Source organism: Trachemys scripta, chromosome 7 (assembly GCF_013100865.1).
Source record: "Trachemys scripta elegans isolate TJP31775 chromosome 7, CAS_Tse_1.0, whole genome shotgun sequence".
NCBI lineage: Eukaryota > Metazoa > Chordata > Testudines > Emydidae > Trachemys > Trachemys scripta.
In genome coordinates, this window is record NC_048304.1 from 31,242,202 (window position 1) to 31,255,356 (window position 13,155).

At 46.7% G+C, this 13,155-nt stretch overlaps 1 protein-coding gene across 1 annotated transcript in view; it reads left to right on the plus strand.

Moving 5' to 3' along the window:
* Window positions 1-12,904, plus strand: part of LOC117880012 (solute carrier family 22 member 6-A-like) — a 29,455-nt gene extending 16,551 nt beyond the window's left edge. The window contains exons 2-10 of the mRNA XM_034775645.1: window positions 678-781; window positions 2,056-2,210; window positions 4,209-4,377; window positions 6,670-6,793; window positions 6,965-7,080; window positions 8,155-8,369; window positions 9,257-9,365; window positions 10,584-10,787; window positions 12,625-12,904. Of these exons, the coding sequence (XP_034631536.1) occupies window positions 678-781; window positions 2,056-2,210; window positions 4,209-4,377; window positions 6,670-6,793; window positions 6,965-7,080; window positions 8,155-8,369; window positions 9,257-9,365; window positions 10,584-10,787; window positions 12,625-12,709 (1,281 nt within the window). The 3' untranslated portion in view covers window positions 12,710-12,904. The remainder of the gene's footprint in view (window positions 1-677; window positions 782-2,055; window positions 2,211-4,208; window positions 4,378-6,669; window positions 6,794-6,964; window positions 7,081-8,154; window positions 8,370-9,256; window positions 9,366-10,583; window positions 10,788-12,624) is intronic.
* Window positions 12,905-13,155: the final 251 nt, after the last annotated feature.

Genomic DNA, 13,155 nt, shown 5'->3' on the forward strand with positions numbered 1-13,155 from the left:
TTCAATCCATGCGGCTTCAAGTGGCTGCCATTGCACAGGTGTAGAGGAAAGCAGGACACGGCCTTTACGCTTCACAGAGGCTTGATTCCTTCAGTGTATGAGCAGGAGGAAGCTGTGGTTGCACTGGTTGGGGAGGGAATTCACCTGTCCATTTTGCAGTCAGTTTCCTCTCAATTAAACTGGACACAATCCACTAATCCAGATTAAAGGAACTGTGACTGATGCCAAGAGCTAGCCCTGCTCTCCCCTAGATCTCAAAGGGCTTTACAATAGTGACTAAACCTTACTATCCCATCTCACAGCATGACTTGCCCAAGGTCACAGCAAGTCAGTGTCAGAGCTAGGAGTAGGGGTCCCAGTCTCTTGAACGCTCACTCCATTCAAAACCATCCGCCTCACGTTGGATCATTATATTTGATCCTACATTAACATCGAAAGGACCCATTCTGGCACTGCACAGAGCCCAGCTCAGACTGGGGAACCCTTGTGCCGGATACTGCATGGACCCCAGCTCCAATCAGGGCCCCATTGCACTGATTGCTATGGGAACTAGCTGTCTAAATGCCATTAACGGTTCTGAAAATATCAGCTTAAGCCAGGAATCAAATCCAGATCTTCTGAGTCCCAGTTTGGGGCCTTAACCACAAGCCCAGCTTCATTTTCTTTCTCCCTTACAGTGGGACCTGGTGTGTGACTACCGGCAGTTGAAGCAGATGGCTCAGTCCATCTACATGGCTGGGATCTTGGCAGGAGGCATCATCTTTGGAGGTCTGTCAGACAGGTGAGAGCACTGTCGTTATGAAGCCGAGCAAGGCTGGCTCCTGGGGCAATCAGGAATCTCGAGCAGGAGGAGAGAAGTTATGGTATCTCTGTATTTGGCACTGGTGCGACTGATACTGGAATCCTATGTTCAGTTCCGGTGTCCACAATACCAGAAGGATGTTAGTAGGTTGGAGAGGGGTCAGAGAAGACCCACGAGAATGATTAAAGGCTTGGAAAATGTGCTTTACAGTGAGAGACTCCAGGAGCTCAATCTATAAAGCAAAGGTTAAGGGGTGACTTGATCACAGTCTGTAAGTGGAGCCCCTTGAATTCTTTTAATAATTGTTTATTTTATTTTTTGGGGAATTTCTTGTTATTTTTGTTTTGTTAATATTATCTATGCAGGGGATCGGGTCTTGCCTTGGGGTTTGGAGGCCCTAGAGAGGGGCTGAGTCCTGCCACCAGGGGTTGGGAGGCTCTGGGGGAGGTGAGTGCACCCCTGTGCCTGCCCTGCACTCACCCTGCAGAAGCGGCTCCTGGGGTCCTGTGCAGTGCGGCTGGGCCTGGCTCTTGACTCAGGGTGTTGTGGCCTGGCACATGGGGTCGCAGTGCTGCTCAGGTTTGGCCGGGAGCCCCCCCCATTCAGAGTGGGGAACCAGCCTGAGCTCCACAGGACAGGAGCTTCCACTGCAGGGTGAGTTTTTAGCTTTATTTCATATTATTTCACATTTGCAAAAAACATTGGGCTCTCTATATCGATACCTACACGGGGAGCAGCAATCTGATAAGAAGATTTTGCATCTAGCAGACAAAGGTCTAACAAGAGCCAGTGGCTGGAAATTGAAGCTAGACAAATTCAGACTAGAAATAAGGTGCAAATTTCTAACAGCAAAAGGAATTAGCCACTGGAACAACGGCCCAAGGGCTGTGGTGGATTCTCCAGCCCTGGAGATTTTAAATCAAGATTGCATGTTTTTCTAACAGTCAAATACCAGCCAGGGGATAACCCTACTGCCAGGGCCCTAGATTGCCTTAATCCAGCCCTGCAGGCCTCATCAATAGCAGCTACAGCACGGCTGACATGAAGTATTTTCATCAATAACCTTTTGTCACATGCCACAGAGCTGGTTTTAGAACTGGGGCCTCCTGCCTCTTTGCTCATTCCCCAAGCCAGGGAGCCATGCCAGTCAATGGCACCAATACTTCCTTGCACCAGATTTAACTCCTACTCTGAACACACTTGCCTCAGTATCCTGGGTTTCTCTCATGTGTTCTCTTGGTTTTTTGGTTCAGGTTTGGCCGCAGGTCTCCCTTGATCTGGTGCTACTTGCAGATGGCTGTCACGGGAACCAGCACTGCCTTCTCGCCCAGCTTCACTGCCTACTGCATCTTCCGCTTCCTGACTGGAATGGCTTTCTCAGGCATTATGATGAATGGTGTCTCTCTGTGTAAGTGTGTCTGGCGCCTGCCATCCCAGACACAAGATGAGCTGGTTACTGGGGATGGACGGAGGTGCCTTGTTCCCGCTGCTAATAAATTACTCTGTGGTGGGATCACAGAGAGACCAGAAGCACACACCCATGGGTGGGATGTCCAAGGTCTCAGCACCAAAAATCGGGAGCTAGATTTTCCAAAAGTCCTAGGTCCCATTCCAACCTGGATTTACCAAAGCACTCAGCAGCTCCCTTTGGGACACCGATTGCCGCAGCTGACGAAGACCTGAGCACGTTATTTAGGAGGTATTTTGCACCTTGAAATCTGGCCGTGTCCTCTTCTGAAAATGTGGTACCTAAAGGAGAACTGAGTTCTCTGGAACAATCCCACCTCCGTGTGCTTCTGCAGTGCCAGAGCACAGGAGATGCTACAAAACAGGGCAGCTTCCAATAGCATGCAGGTCCCTGTAGTGACGCGGCCTGGTTCCCAGCCACCCCAGAGTGGGACGAGCCCCTCTGGAAGCCAAAGTGGGCTAAGCCAGTGGAGCTTGCGCCCACCCCCTAGAGGTCAGGGTGCAGGACAGGAAGTACAGAAGCCCAACCCCAGAGCCAGTGCTTCTATATCTTGGGAAATTTCCCAAAATCTGGGAATTTTTGCGTAAAATGTTTTGAATGAAAATTCCCAGTTTCCCAAGTTGAAACATTTTACTCACAAATTCCCAAGTTTTGGGAAAGTTCCCAGGATATAGAAGCACTGTAAAAAGCTTTATCTTGGAATTTTTCCACCAGATTTGGGAAATTTTTAGCACTAGGTTGGGAAAAGTTGGTATCACGATATAGAAGGACTGCCCAGAGTTCACTAGAGGCCCGGCCACTGGAGAAGCCAGACGCCTGTGGCCTAGCTCCCAGTTGGGAGACTCCTGCAGTTTGCGGCCGACCCGAGGACTGGCCAGACGCCGACCAGACCCCAGAGAAGCTGGTAAACTCGTCTGTGGCAAGTTACCCAGAGGAGCTGCCAAGCCTACCACCCACCGGGTACCCAGAGGAGCCCATGGTGCTTGACTCCTTGGAAGACTCTGTCCAGACGCAAGTACCTCTAGATGGGGAGGTAGGAAGTAGCCCGGGGGCAGCCGACCTTAGTCCGCCTGCAGCACACCCAGAGCCAATGTCAGTGTGTTGAAGTCAAGATCCCCACTGACGCAGCAATGGGTCTTCTGCCGCTGCTAGGGCCCCGGGCTGGGACGCAGTGGAGTGGGTGGGCCTGCATCCCCCCTGCCACCCAACCTGCGGGTGGCAGTCTCCCCCTCTCCCAGGTCCTTCGGCACCAGGACGTGGGTTTCCTAAACCTATTTGTCTGCTCAGCCCCTGCCTGAGAGCCACAAAACAGGGCAGCTTCCAATAGCATGCAGGTCCCCAAGAATGGAAGGGAAGCTATTAGAGTGGAGTGCCATCATCAGATGACGATGATTCACAACAGAACAGAGATTCCACAATACATCTTCTACAGAACAGGCACAGGCCATGTGCGTCAGCCAGGAGCTACAGAATGCCCTCCTCGTTACTAGAAAGTCCCTTGCACTATTCAATGTATACAGGTCCTCTAGGAACTGAAGGACCCAGGGGCAGTTGGGACTCAGCTTATTCAATTACATGACAGCTGTGTATTGTGGCTGATGTACTTCAGGGTGCATAAGTGTGCCACTGTGGGGTGTTCGAGCTGCTGCAACCCTGCAGGGCGCAGTACTGGCTGCTGCCATGGCGAGGGGGAATGGAGCGCCTCCAGCAGGGTGCAGTACCACCTACTACCACTAGGTGTGATGCAACTAGCAGGGGAAGGAGGCATGGATCGGGGAATGCAGGTTCTGGGGAGCTATTTCATCTCAGCCTCAAAGAGCCAGGGGAAGGCTGTTTGTACATGTTCCTGCTGCCTCCACTCGTGCTTGTTCTCAGCACTAGAGGTCACCAGCCCAAGGACAGAGAGATTATTTTTCCTTTGTGTGTGTCTCTCCCCAGCTGTGGAATGGACACCCACGCACACACGGGCCACTGTGGTCACCATGTATGGATACTGCTATTCAATCGGGCAGTTCATTCTGGCTGGGGTGGCTTACGCCATCCCCAATTGGCGCTGGCTGCAGCTTGTGGTGTCTTTGCCCTATTTCATCTGCTTCATCTACTCCTGGTAGGTTAGCTCACCCTTATCCTTATCCTTATCCATCCTGCCTTTCTCACTGGATGCAGGAATGAGACAAATTTTAAGCAAGTAGAATAAACAAATCTCTTATCCTGGTTCTCATAATCTTGCGTTTCGATTACTGCAACATCCCCTTCTCCGGCCTTGGCAAATGCAATCTTCCTCCACTTACATCCATTCAAAACTCTACTGCAAAGATCATTCCCCTGTCTCATCGCTTTGTCCATGTCACCTCTCTCTTTGCAGCTCTCCACTGGCTCGCCGTTCTTCATCACATCATACATAAACTACTCATCTTCACTTTCAAAGCCGTTCACGCCCTACAGCACCATACCTATCCCATCTGTCATTCACTAGCACAATGCCGACTCCCAACTCCGATTGGCCCAGGATGCCTGCTTCCATTGCCTGCTTGTTAAATTTTCAAACAAGCACCTTTGTGCATTCTATCATGCTGCCCCTCATACCTGGGAGGAGTTCCCCTGTAAACATCAGCAAAGGTACCTCGTTGTCCTTCTTCTAACTCTCCCTTGCTGTGTGGCTGATGACGGTTAGGCTGCTCATGTGCAGAGACCATTGCCTATCATGCTAACCAATATTGTCTCACTGTTTCCTTGTGCTCTCCTGTCTGTATCCACCTTTTGTTGCTTGTCTTGTCCTTAGATTATAAGCTGTTTGAGGCAGCGACTGTGTTTTTGTTCAGTGCCTGGGACAATGGGGTTCTGCCCCATGACTGAGTCTTCAGGGCATTACGGTAATGCAAATAATGAAAAAAGAACTATGAAAGCTGTGGAGTTTCATACCTAGAATTGTTTCAGCAAACCAGGGAAATGGCAAGACTAAGCGGATAACATATGAATAGAGAGAGTTGAAGATTTGATGTCTTAAATTTGTTTTCCATGAAAAATGGCTCCCCCGCCCAAAATTCCTTCAAAAATTTGCAATGAAAGCAAACATTTTATTTTAGTTTTCAGGATTTGGGGGGGAGGGGTGGGTTTCCTGAAAAATAACCATTTATTTCTAAGTTTGTTAATTTTTTGACACAACAAAAATTTTCTTTTCAATGTTTTGGAGCCATTTTTTCCCCACTTTCCCCCATTTTCAAGTGAAAACATGAAAGCAAAAGGAAATAAAAGAGAGGAAATTAAAAAAAATTTTAAAAACCCTTCCAAAATGGAAGAAAAATGAAAACTTTTGTTCTGTTGAAGAAAATTTAAAATATTGTGAAAAATTTCCAGTGAAAGCAAAGAGGACTCTACTCCACCCATAATGTCACTGCTGGGTAATATGAGGAACTGACCTATCATGGGTATTCATCTGGCACCCATCACCATAGTATCTAGGCACATCACAGTGTTTGATATATTTATCCTCATAGCTAGAGCTGGCTGGCAACAAACATGAGAGTCTTTGAGACTTTGAAAAGTTTTCCCATCCTGAATCTGGCCAAAAGTCAAAACCAGGAAAACTTTTGTGAATTGATAATATGAAAAAATATTCCGGTTGGGTCAGCTGAAATGTTTCCTTTTGATAATTTTGAAATTTTTCTTTTTGATCTGGAGCTTGTTTATTTTTTACCCTTTTTTTTAGTGTAAATGATCAAAAATTTTGAAACAAAATTGTTGAAATTTAAATTTTGACAAAGGACAAATTTTGAAACTTTCTTTTTTTTTAAATCAAGAGGTTCATTGAAACCGACCTTTCCCTGCAAACAGTTTCAGTTTGAACAAACCCGCATTTTTCAGTGGACAAATATTTGAGCAGAACAGTGCCAACCAACTGTAACCACAACACCCTTCTGAGGGAGAGCAGTGCTATTACCCTATTGTACAGATGCGGGGATTCAGATACAGAGACAGATTAAGTGACTAGCAACGGTCACACAAGAAGTCTGCAGGGGAGCAGGGAATTGAAGCCAGGTCTCGGCTATCATCCTATCACCATCCTTCCTTCCTGATGCATGGCAAGCTGCAATACCACCTGCTGCCACTGGACAGTCTCCTGGCGGGAATGGAGGCTCAGGTTGCAGTAACACTTGACTGTCACCAGGGGGCTGCAGGTAGCAGGGGGGAGGAGATAGACCAGAGAATGCAGGTTCCACGGAGGCTATTCCACAACATGCTCCCTGCTGCCTCTGTCACTGCTTGTGCCCTGCACTGGCTTTGGGCACTGACCCTAGTGTAGAAGAACAGCACCGTGCTCCAGTGGAGCTGATCCCAGTTCAACAAGATCAATGCGCGTGTTCTGTGCAGGTGTGTTTTCATATCTTCTGCTTCCCAGGTGGTTCGTGGAGTCTGCCCGCTGGCTGGTAATAGCCGGCAGACCCGACGAGGCAGTGAAGCAGCTCCAGAGAGTGGCCAGGATAAACCGGAAGAAGGAAGAAGGAGACAAACTTAACACAGAGGTAAGACTGGATCTCAGAGAGGCTGAGAGCTCCCACCAACTCCAGCAGCCGATATAGGCACGCAAGACAAGCAGATATAAATCAGTGTGGTTGCACTCATTTGCTCTGTTTCCAGGCCTTTCCCACCATGGAGGCCCCATGCCATTATCCAGAATTCTCCTCTCTTCCCAGGTCTTGAGATCCAACATGCAGAAAGAAACAGCCTCTGCAAAGAGCAGCTATACCTTCATCGACCTGGTGCGGACCCCTGTCGTACGCCGGATCTCCTTCTGCCTCTGCTTTGTATGGTTAGTCAGCTCTTGTGCTTGCACAAAGGGGAAGCTGAGACTATGATATGAAGCAGCCTGCAGCAAGTAAACCAGGCACGACTATTTGCTGAGGAATGGGGCAAATAATGGATTTTCTGACCCGCAGGCAATTCCAAAAAATCAGTACAAAAAATCATTTTGCGTTGAACAGAAAACAATTTTTTTCTTAATTTTTGACTAATCAAAAAGTTGAAAAAAAATCAAGTGAAACATTTTGTTTTGATTTTAAATATTTTAAGATTTTTTTAAAATGAAATTAAAGAAATGTTTGAGACAAACATTCATTTTGAACCAAAACTGAAAACATTTAGATTTTGTTTTGTTTTGTTTTTGTTTTTGTTTTGTGGGGCTTTTTTTTTTATCTGAAACAATTCAGCCAAAGGGCCATGAATTCCCTAAGCATTTTGATGTCATTGAGTCTGCACTTTGTGCTGAAAAAAGTTGTAGATGAAAAATTTTGCTCATCTCTACTAAGCCCCACTGACACTCCACTTCATCCCATGGCATGTCAGTGACAGTGAATTTCACCTTGATTGAGTATCCCACTAGATCACAATTCAGTATGTTATAGCTAGACTTTGGTAAATCCCACCTGGGAGACAGCTTGTAGAGAAAACCATCAGGAGGTGATTCTACCCAGAAGCAGGAATAGGACTCAGGAGTCGTGGCTCCTATAGTCACCTATTCCTAGTACTAGGGCACATTCCATGTGCAGAGCTGAGAAAAGAACCCAGGAATCCTTGGTGCCTAGTGTGTCCTGTTCTAGCTATTGGCCCCCATTCCTCTGAGAGTTAACAACAGCAGCAGTCCCCTCTTGCTCTAACCACTAGGCCCCACTTCTTCCAAAGCTGGAAATAGAACTCAGGAGTTCTGGCTCCCAGCTGCTCCCCAGTCTAACTCACTGGACCCTAATCCCCTCTCACAGCCATGAACAGAACACAGTGCAGTCTACCCACTTTTGCAGGGCCTATTGCTGAAAGGGAACATGCGTGTAACAAATAAACTCAATGATAAGGGCTCTCTATGCATCAATACCTGTCTGCTTCATCCCAGGTTCTCCACCAGCTTTGCCTATTATGGGTTGGCCATGGACCTGCAGAATTTCGGTGTCAATATCTTCTTGATCCAACTGGTCTTTGGAGCTGTTGATTTCCCAGCAAAGTTCATCTCAGTCTTCACAATCAGCTTCATCGGGCGCCGGTTCACACAGGCCTTGACCCTCATCCTGGCTGGACTCTCTATCCTAGCCAACATCTTTGTTCCACAAGGTGGTTACTTAGTGTCCTGGATTTTCAGGGTTCGATCCGGAAGTGTTCAAGCCTTTGTCCTACCAAAAGTCCAAAGCCTGTCTGATATGGTCAGCTGCAGGGGAGGGAGAAGAGCCAGGAGAGCTGATCCATAAGGGCTAATGGGGCTCAAGCCCACGGATACGTCACAGCTGTGTTCTGTGGCTGAGGTACTGCAGGGTACAGAACCACCTGCTTCTGCCAGGGATTGAAGCAGCTGACACGTGTTTACGACACCACTTGCCCATGGCACTTCCCCATGAAGCAACCTGAGAGACATATTCAGCCTGATCCAGGCTGGCCTCTTGCAAGATGGTTGCAAAGTGGATGAGCCGCTGTCTGGGATGGGTGACTGACCCAGTTTCACAAACAAAGCTGGGTAGATGGTTATTAGTATTTGATCATTGGGTGAGGTCCTGCAAGGACCCCAGATGACATCAGGGTCCCATTGTGCCGAGTACTGCACAGACCTAAAGGGAGACACAGGCCCTGTCCCAAAGAGCTCACAATCTAAATAGACACAACACCGAAAGGACTATCACTCTTATTTCTAGATTGCAAACTGAGGCACAGACCCTCAGCTAATTGGTGTCAATTAGCCCAGCTCCATTGATTTCTTGCCCCTTTTGGCTTTAATGGAGCAGCTGGGGATTTGGCTCCATTGACTCTAATGGAGTTACAGCCAATTTGTACCAGCTGGGGATCTGGCCCCATTGATTCCAGTGCAGCTATGCTGATTTACACCAGCTGCGGATCTGGCCCCATCGGCACCAGGGGCTGGGATACATCCCACTGACTCCTGACCCTTCTTGAGCATTTCAGCCTTTTTCCACCTGCTTACCCCTCCTCCATTGTGTGCTTCTCCCAAGATCTGAAGACCCTGCGCACTGTTCTGGCTGTCGTTGGAAAAGGCTGTCTTGCTGCCTCCTTTAACTGTGTCTACCTCTACACGAGTGAGCTGTACCCCACCGTGATTAGGTATGTAGAACAAACTCAGAGGGTGCAGCTCAAACTTCACATGCAGCCCAGTGGAACAGCAAAAGACCAGAGCCAAGTGACCAGTGATTAGAGTTGGTTGGGAATTTTTCATCAAAATGTATTTTTTTGACGGAAAAAGCTATTTAATCAAAGCCCAAGCTTTTCACGGGAAAGTGTTAATTAGAAAAAATGCGGGGGAGGTTGGAAATTACATTTCCAAAACGAAAATTTCAGTTTTTTCTGGTTGGAAAGAACTTTGTGTTTTGGAATCTGTATTAAAAAACAACCCTTTTTGGTACAAATTTATAATGGTCAAAATCGAGTTGAAATGATGTGAGGGACCCAAACCAAGATTTTTTTTATACTGTTGAATTCACAAAATTTTTTGAAATTTCAATAGTTCGTCCTGAGTCAGAATGGGAAAAATGTTTGAAATCTCAAAATGTATCAGGGGACAGGATAACAATTTCCCGACCAGCTCTACTGGTGATTTTGGGCACCTCAGGGGATGCTCACGTTAGGACACCGCAACTGGGCCTGATTCTCTGCAATTGCTGCGGATGTGCCATCTGAAAAGTGAGGGCCCTCTGAGACATCTCAGTCTAGCCATCCAAAATTGCCCTTCTAGGAACTAGGAATTGGCACATCAGATCAAAGGTCCAGCTAGCCCAGTCCCAGCTGCAAGAAACCCTGCACTTGTGGGGTAACCTACCCCCAGGAAAGATCCCATTTGTTACGTTAGCACCTAGAGACCACCCGACAGCCTCATGGTGCCAACTGCTGCACAGACCCTGACTGAGATCAGGTCCCCATTATATCAAGCACTCCACAGATCCCGACTGAGATCAGGCCCCCCATTCTATAAGGCACTGCACAGACCCAACTTGAGATTAGGGCCCCATTGTGTCAGGTGCTGCCCAGATACATAGTGACAGCAGTCTCTGCTCTTCACAATCATAATAGACAAGACAGACTGAGGGTGTGAGGAGAAAAAGATGAATGGAGAGAGGAAGGGACTTGCCAAAGGTTACACAGTGGGTCAGAGGCAGAGCAAGGAAAAGAACCCAGGTGTCCTGATTCCCTAGTCACTCTACTAGTCCACAGGGCCTGGCTGAGAGGTACTGCTTGGCTTATTGCCTGTGAGCTCCTTAGCCCAGATTTTTCTCATCATTGTGGCTTATGCTAATAGCTCTGTTTGCGTTGATTTCAAATTCACAGGCAGACCGGCTTGGGTTTGAGCAACACCATGATGCGTCTGGGCAGCATCATTGCCCCATTGGTGAAGATGTTGGAGGAATACATTCCCTTCCTGCCACTGATCATTTATGGAGTTGCCCCAATCATCTCCGGCATTGCAGCGACCTTCCTGCCTGAGACACTCAACGTGCCATTGCGTGAGACCATAGAGGAGGTGGAGACACGGTTAGTAGACTCTGTTGGGAGGCAAGAACAGTAGCCATGACGCACCTTGTGGGGGCTATGTGATATAGACATGGGTCCACTGAGAGAGAGAGAGAGAGAGAGAGAGCGCAAAACAAGAAATGATATGCATGATTAGATAGAGAAGAACGGCCATACTGGATCAGACCAAAGGTCCATCAAGCCCAGTATCCTGTCCTCTGACAGTGGCCAATGGCAGGTGCCCCAAAGGGAATGAACAGACAGGTTATCAAGTGATCCATGCCCTGTCACCCAATCCCAGCTTCTGGCAAACACAGGCTCGGGACACCATTCCTGCCCATCCTGGCTAATAGCCATTGATGCACTTATCTTCCATGAATCTATCTAGCTCCCTTTTGAACCCTGTTATAGTATTGGCCTTCACAACACCCTCTGGCAAGGAGTTCCAGAGGTTGACAGTGCGTTTTGTGAAAAAAATACCTTCTTGTGTTTGTTTTAAACCTGCAACCTATTAATTTCATTTGGTGGCACCTCGTTCTTGTATTATGAGAAGGAGTAAATAACAATTCCTTATTTATTTTCTCTATACCACTCATGATTTTATAGACCTCTATCATATCCCCCCTTAGTCACCTCTTTCCCAAGCTGAAAAGTCCCAGTCTTATTAATCTCTCCTCATACGGAAGCCCTTCTATACTCCTAATCATTTTTGTTGCACTTTTCTGAACTTTTTCCAATTCCAATCTTTTTTGAGATGGGGCGACCACATCTGGACACAGTATTCAAGGTGTGGGCGTACCATGGATTTATACAGAGGCAATATGATATTTTCTATCTTATTATCTATCCCTTTCTTGATGATTCCCAACATTCTGTTTGCTTTTTTGAATGCCACTGCACATTGAGTGGATGATTTCAGAGAACTATCCACAAGGACTCCAAGATCACGTCTTTGAGGGGTAACAACTAATTTAGACCCTATCTTTCTATATGTACAGTTAGGATTATGTTTTACAATGTTCATTACTTTGCATTTATCAACATTAAATTTCATTTTCCATTTTGTTGCCCAGTCTCCCAGTTTTGTGAGATCCTTTTATAGCGTTTCGCAGTCTGCCTGGGACTTAACTATCTTGAGTAGTTTTGTATTATCTGCAAATTTTGCCCCCTCACTGTTTACCCCTTTTTCCAGATTGTTTATGAATAGGTTAAATAGGACTGATCCTAGAACAGACCCTTGGGGGACCCCACTATTTACCTCTCTCCATTCTGAGAACTGACCATTTATTCCTACCCTTTGTTTCCTATCTATAAGCAGTTACCAATCCATGAGAGAACCTTCTCTCTTATCCCATGACTGCTTATTTTGCTTAAGAGCCTGTGGTGAGGGATCTTGTCAAAGGCTTTCTGAAAATCTAAATACACTATATCCATTGGATCTCCTTTGTCTGCATGCTTGTTGACCCCTCAAAGAATTCTAGTAAATTGGTGAGGCATGATTTCCCTTTACAAAAACCATGTTGACTATTTCCAAACAAATTATGTTCAGCTATGTATCTGACAAGTTTGTTCTTTACGATAGTTTCAACCAATTTGCCCGGAACTGAAGTGAGGCTTATCAGCCTGTAGTTGCCAGGGTCACCTCTCGAGCCCTTTTTAAAAATTGGCATCACATTAGCTATCCTCCAGTCATTTGATAGATTAGATAGATAATCTGATCCCATTGACTCCAGTGTAGCTATGGCTGATTTACACCAGGTGGGATCTGGCCCCATTAGCTCCAAGCATGTTTTAAGCCAAGTACATCTCTTGATGCTTGTATAAATGTTAATATTTACTGATATTCTTTTTCATTGAGGCCCAGGCATCTGAGAGATGAAGAACAACAAATGAAGATCCTTCTGAAACCCACCATGCCAGACCCAGCCAAGGAAGCCAGTTAAGGAAAGAAAAATGAGCAACTGTTGTAGGGGTTATGGGTACAATTTTCAAAAGTGTCTATGTGCCTTAGGAGCCTACGTTCCATTTTCACCAGTGACTTAGCCACTCCCATGAGAGTTAAGTGCCTCATCTACCTGAGCACTTCTGAAAATCCCACTGGGCACTTATCGGAATCTCTTGGCACCTAAATACTTTGGAAAATGTGGCTCCCAATCACTTTTGAAAGTGGGTGTTTAGGCACTTTTGAAGACTCCGCCCTATCTCTTTTACTGTTTTAATCATGCCAGAAGTACTATGCAGTCATCAGTGACAACTCCATAGGGGTTGAATTTTGCACTTAATGCAGGGAATCAACCTCTTCAAACAGCATGTTGACCTCTAAATCACAGCAGGAATTTATACCATGGGACCTGCTGCTGTGCAAGGTGGGAGACATGAATCAATTACT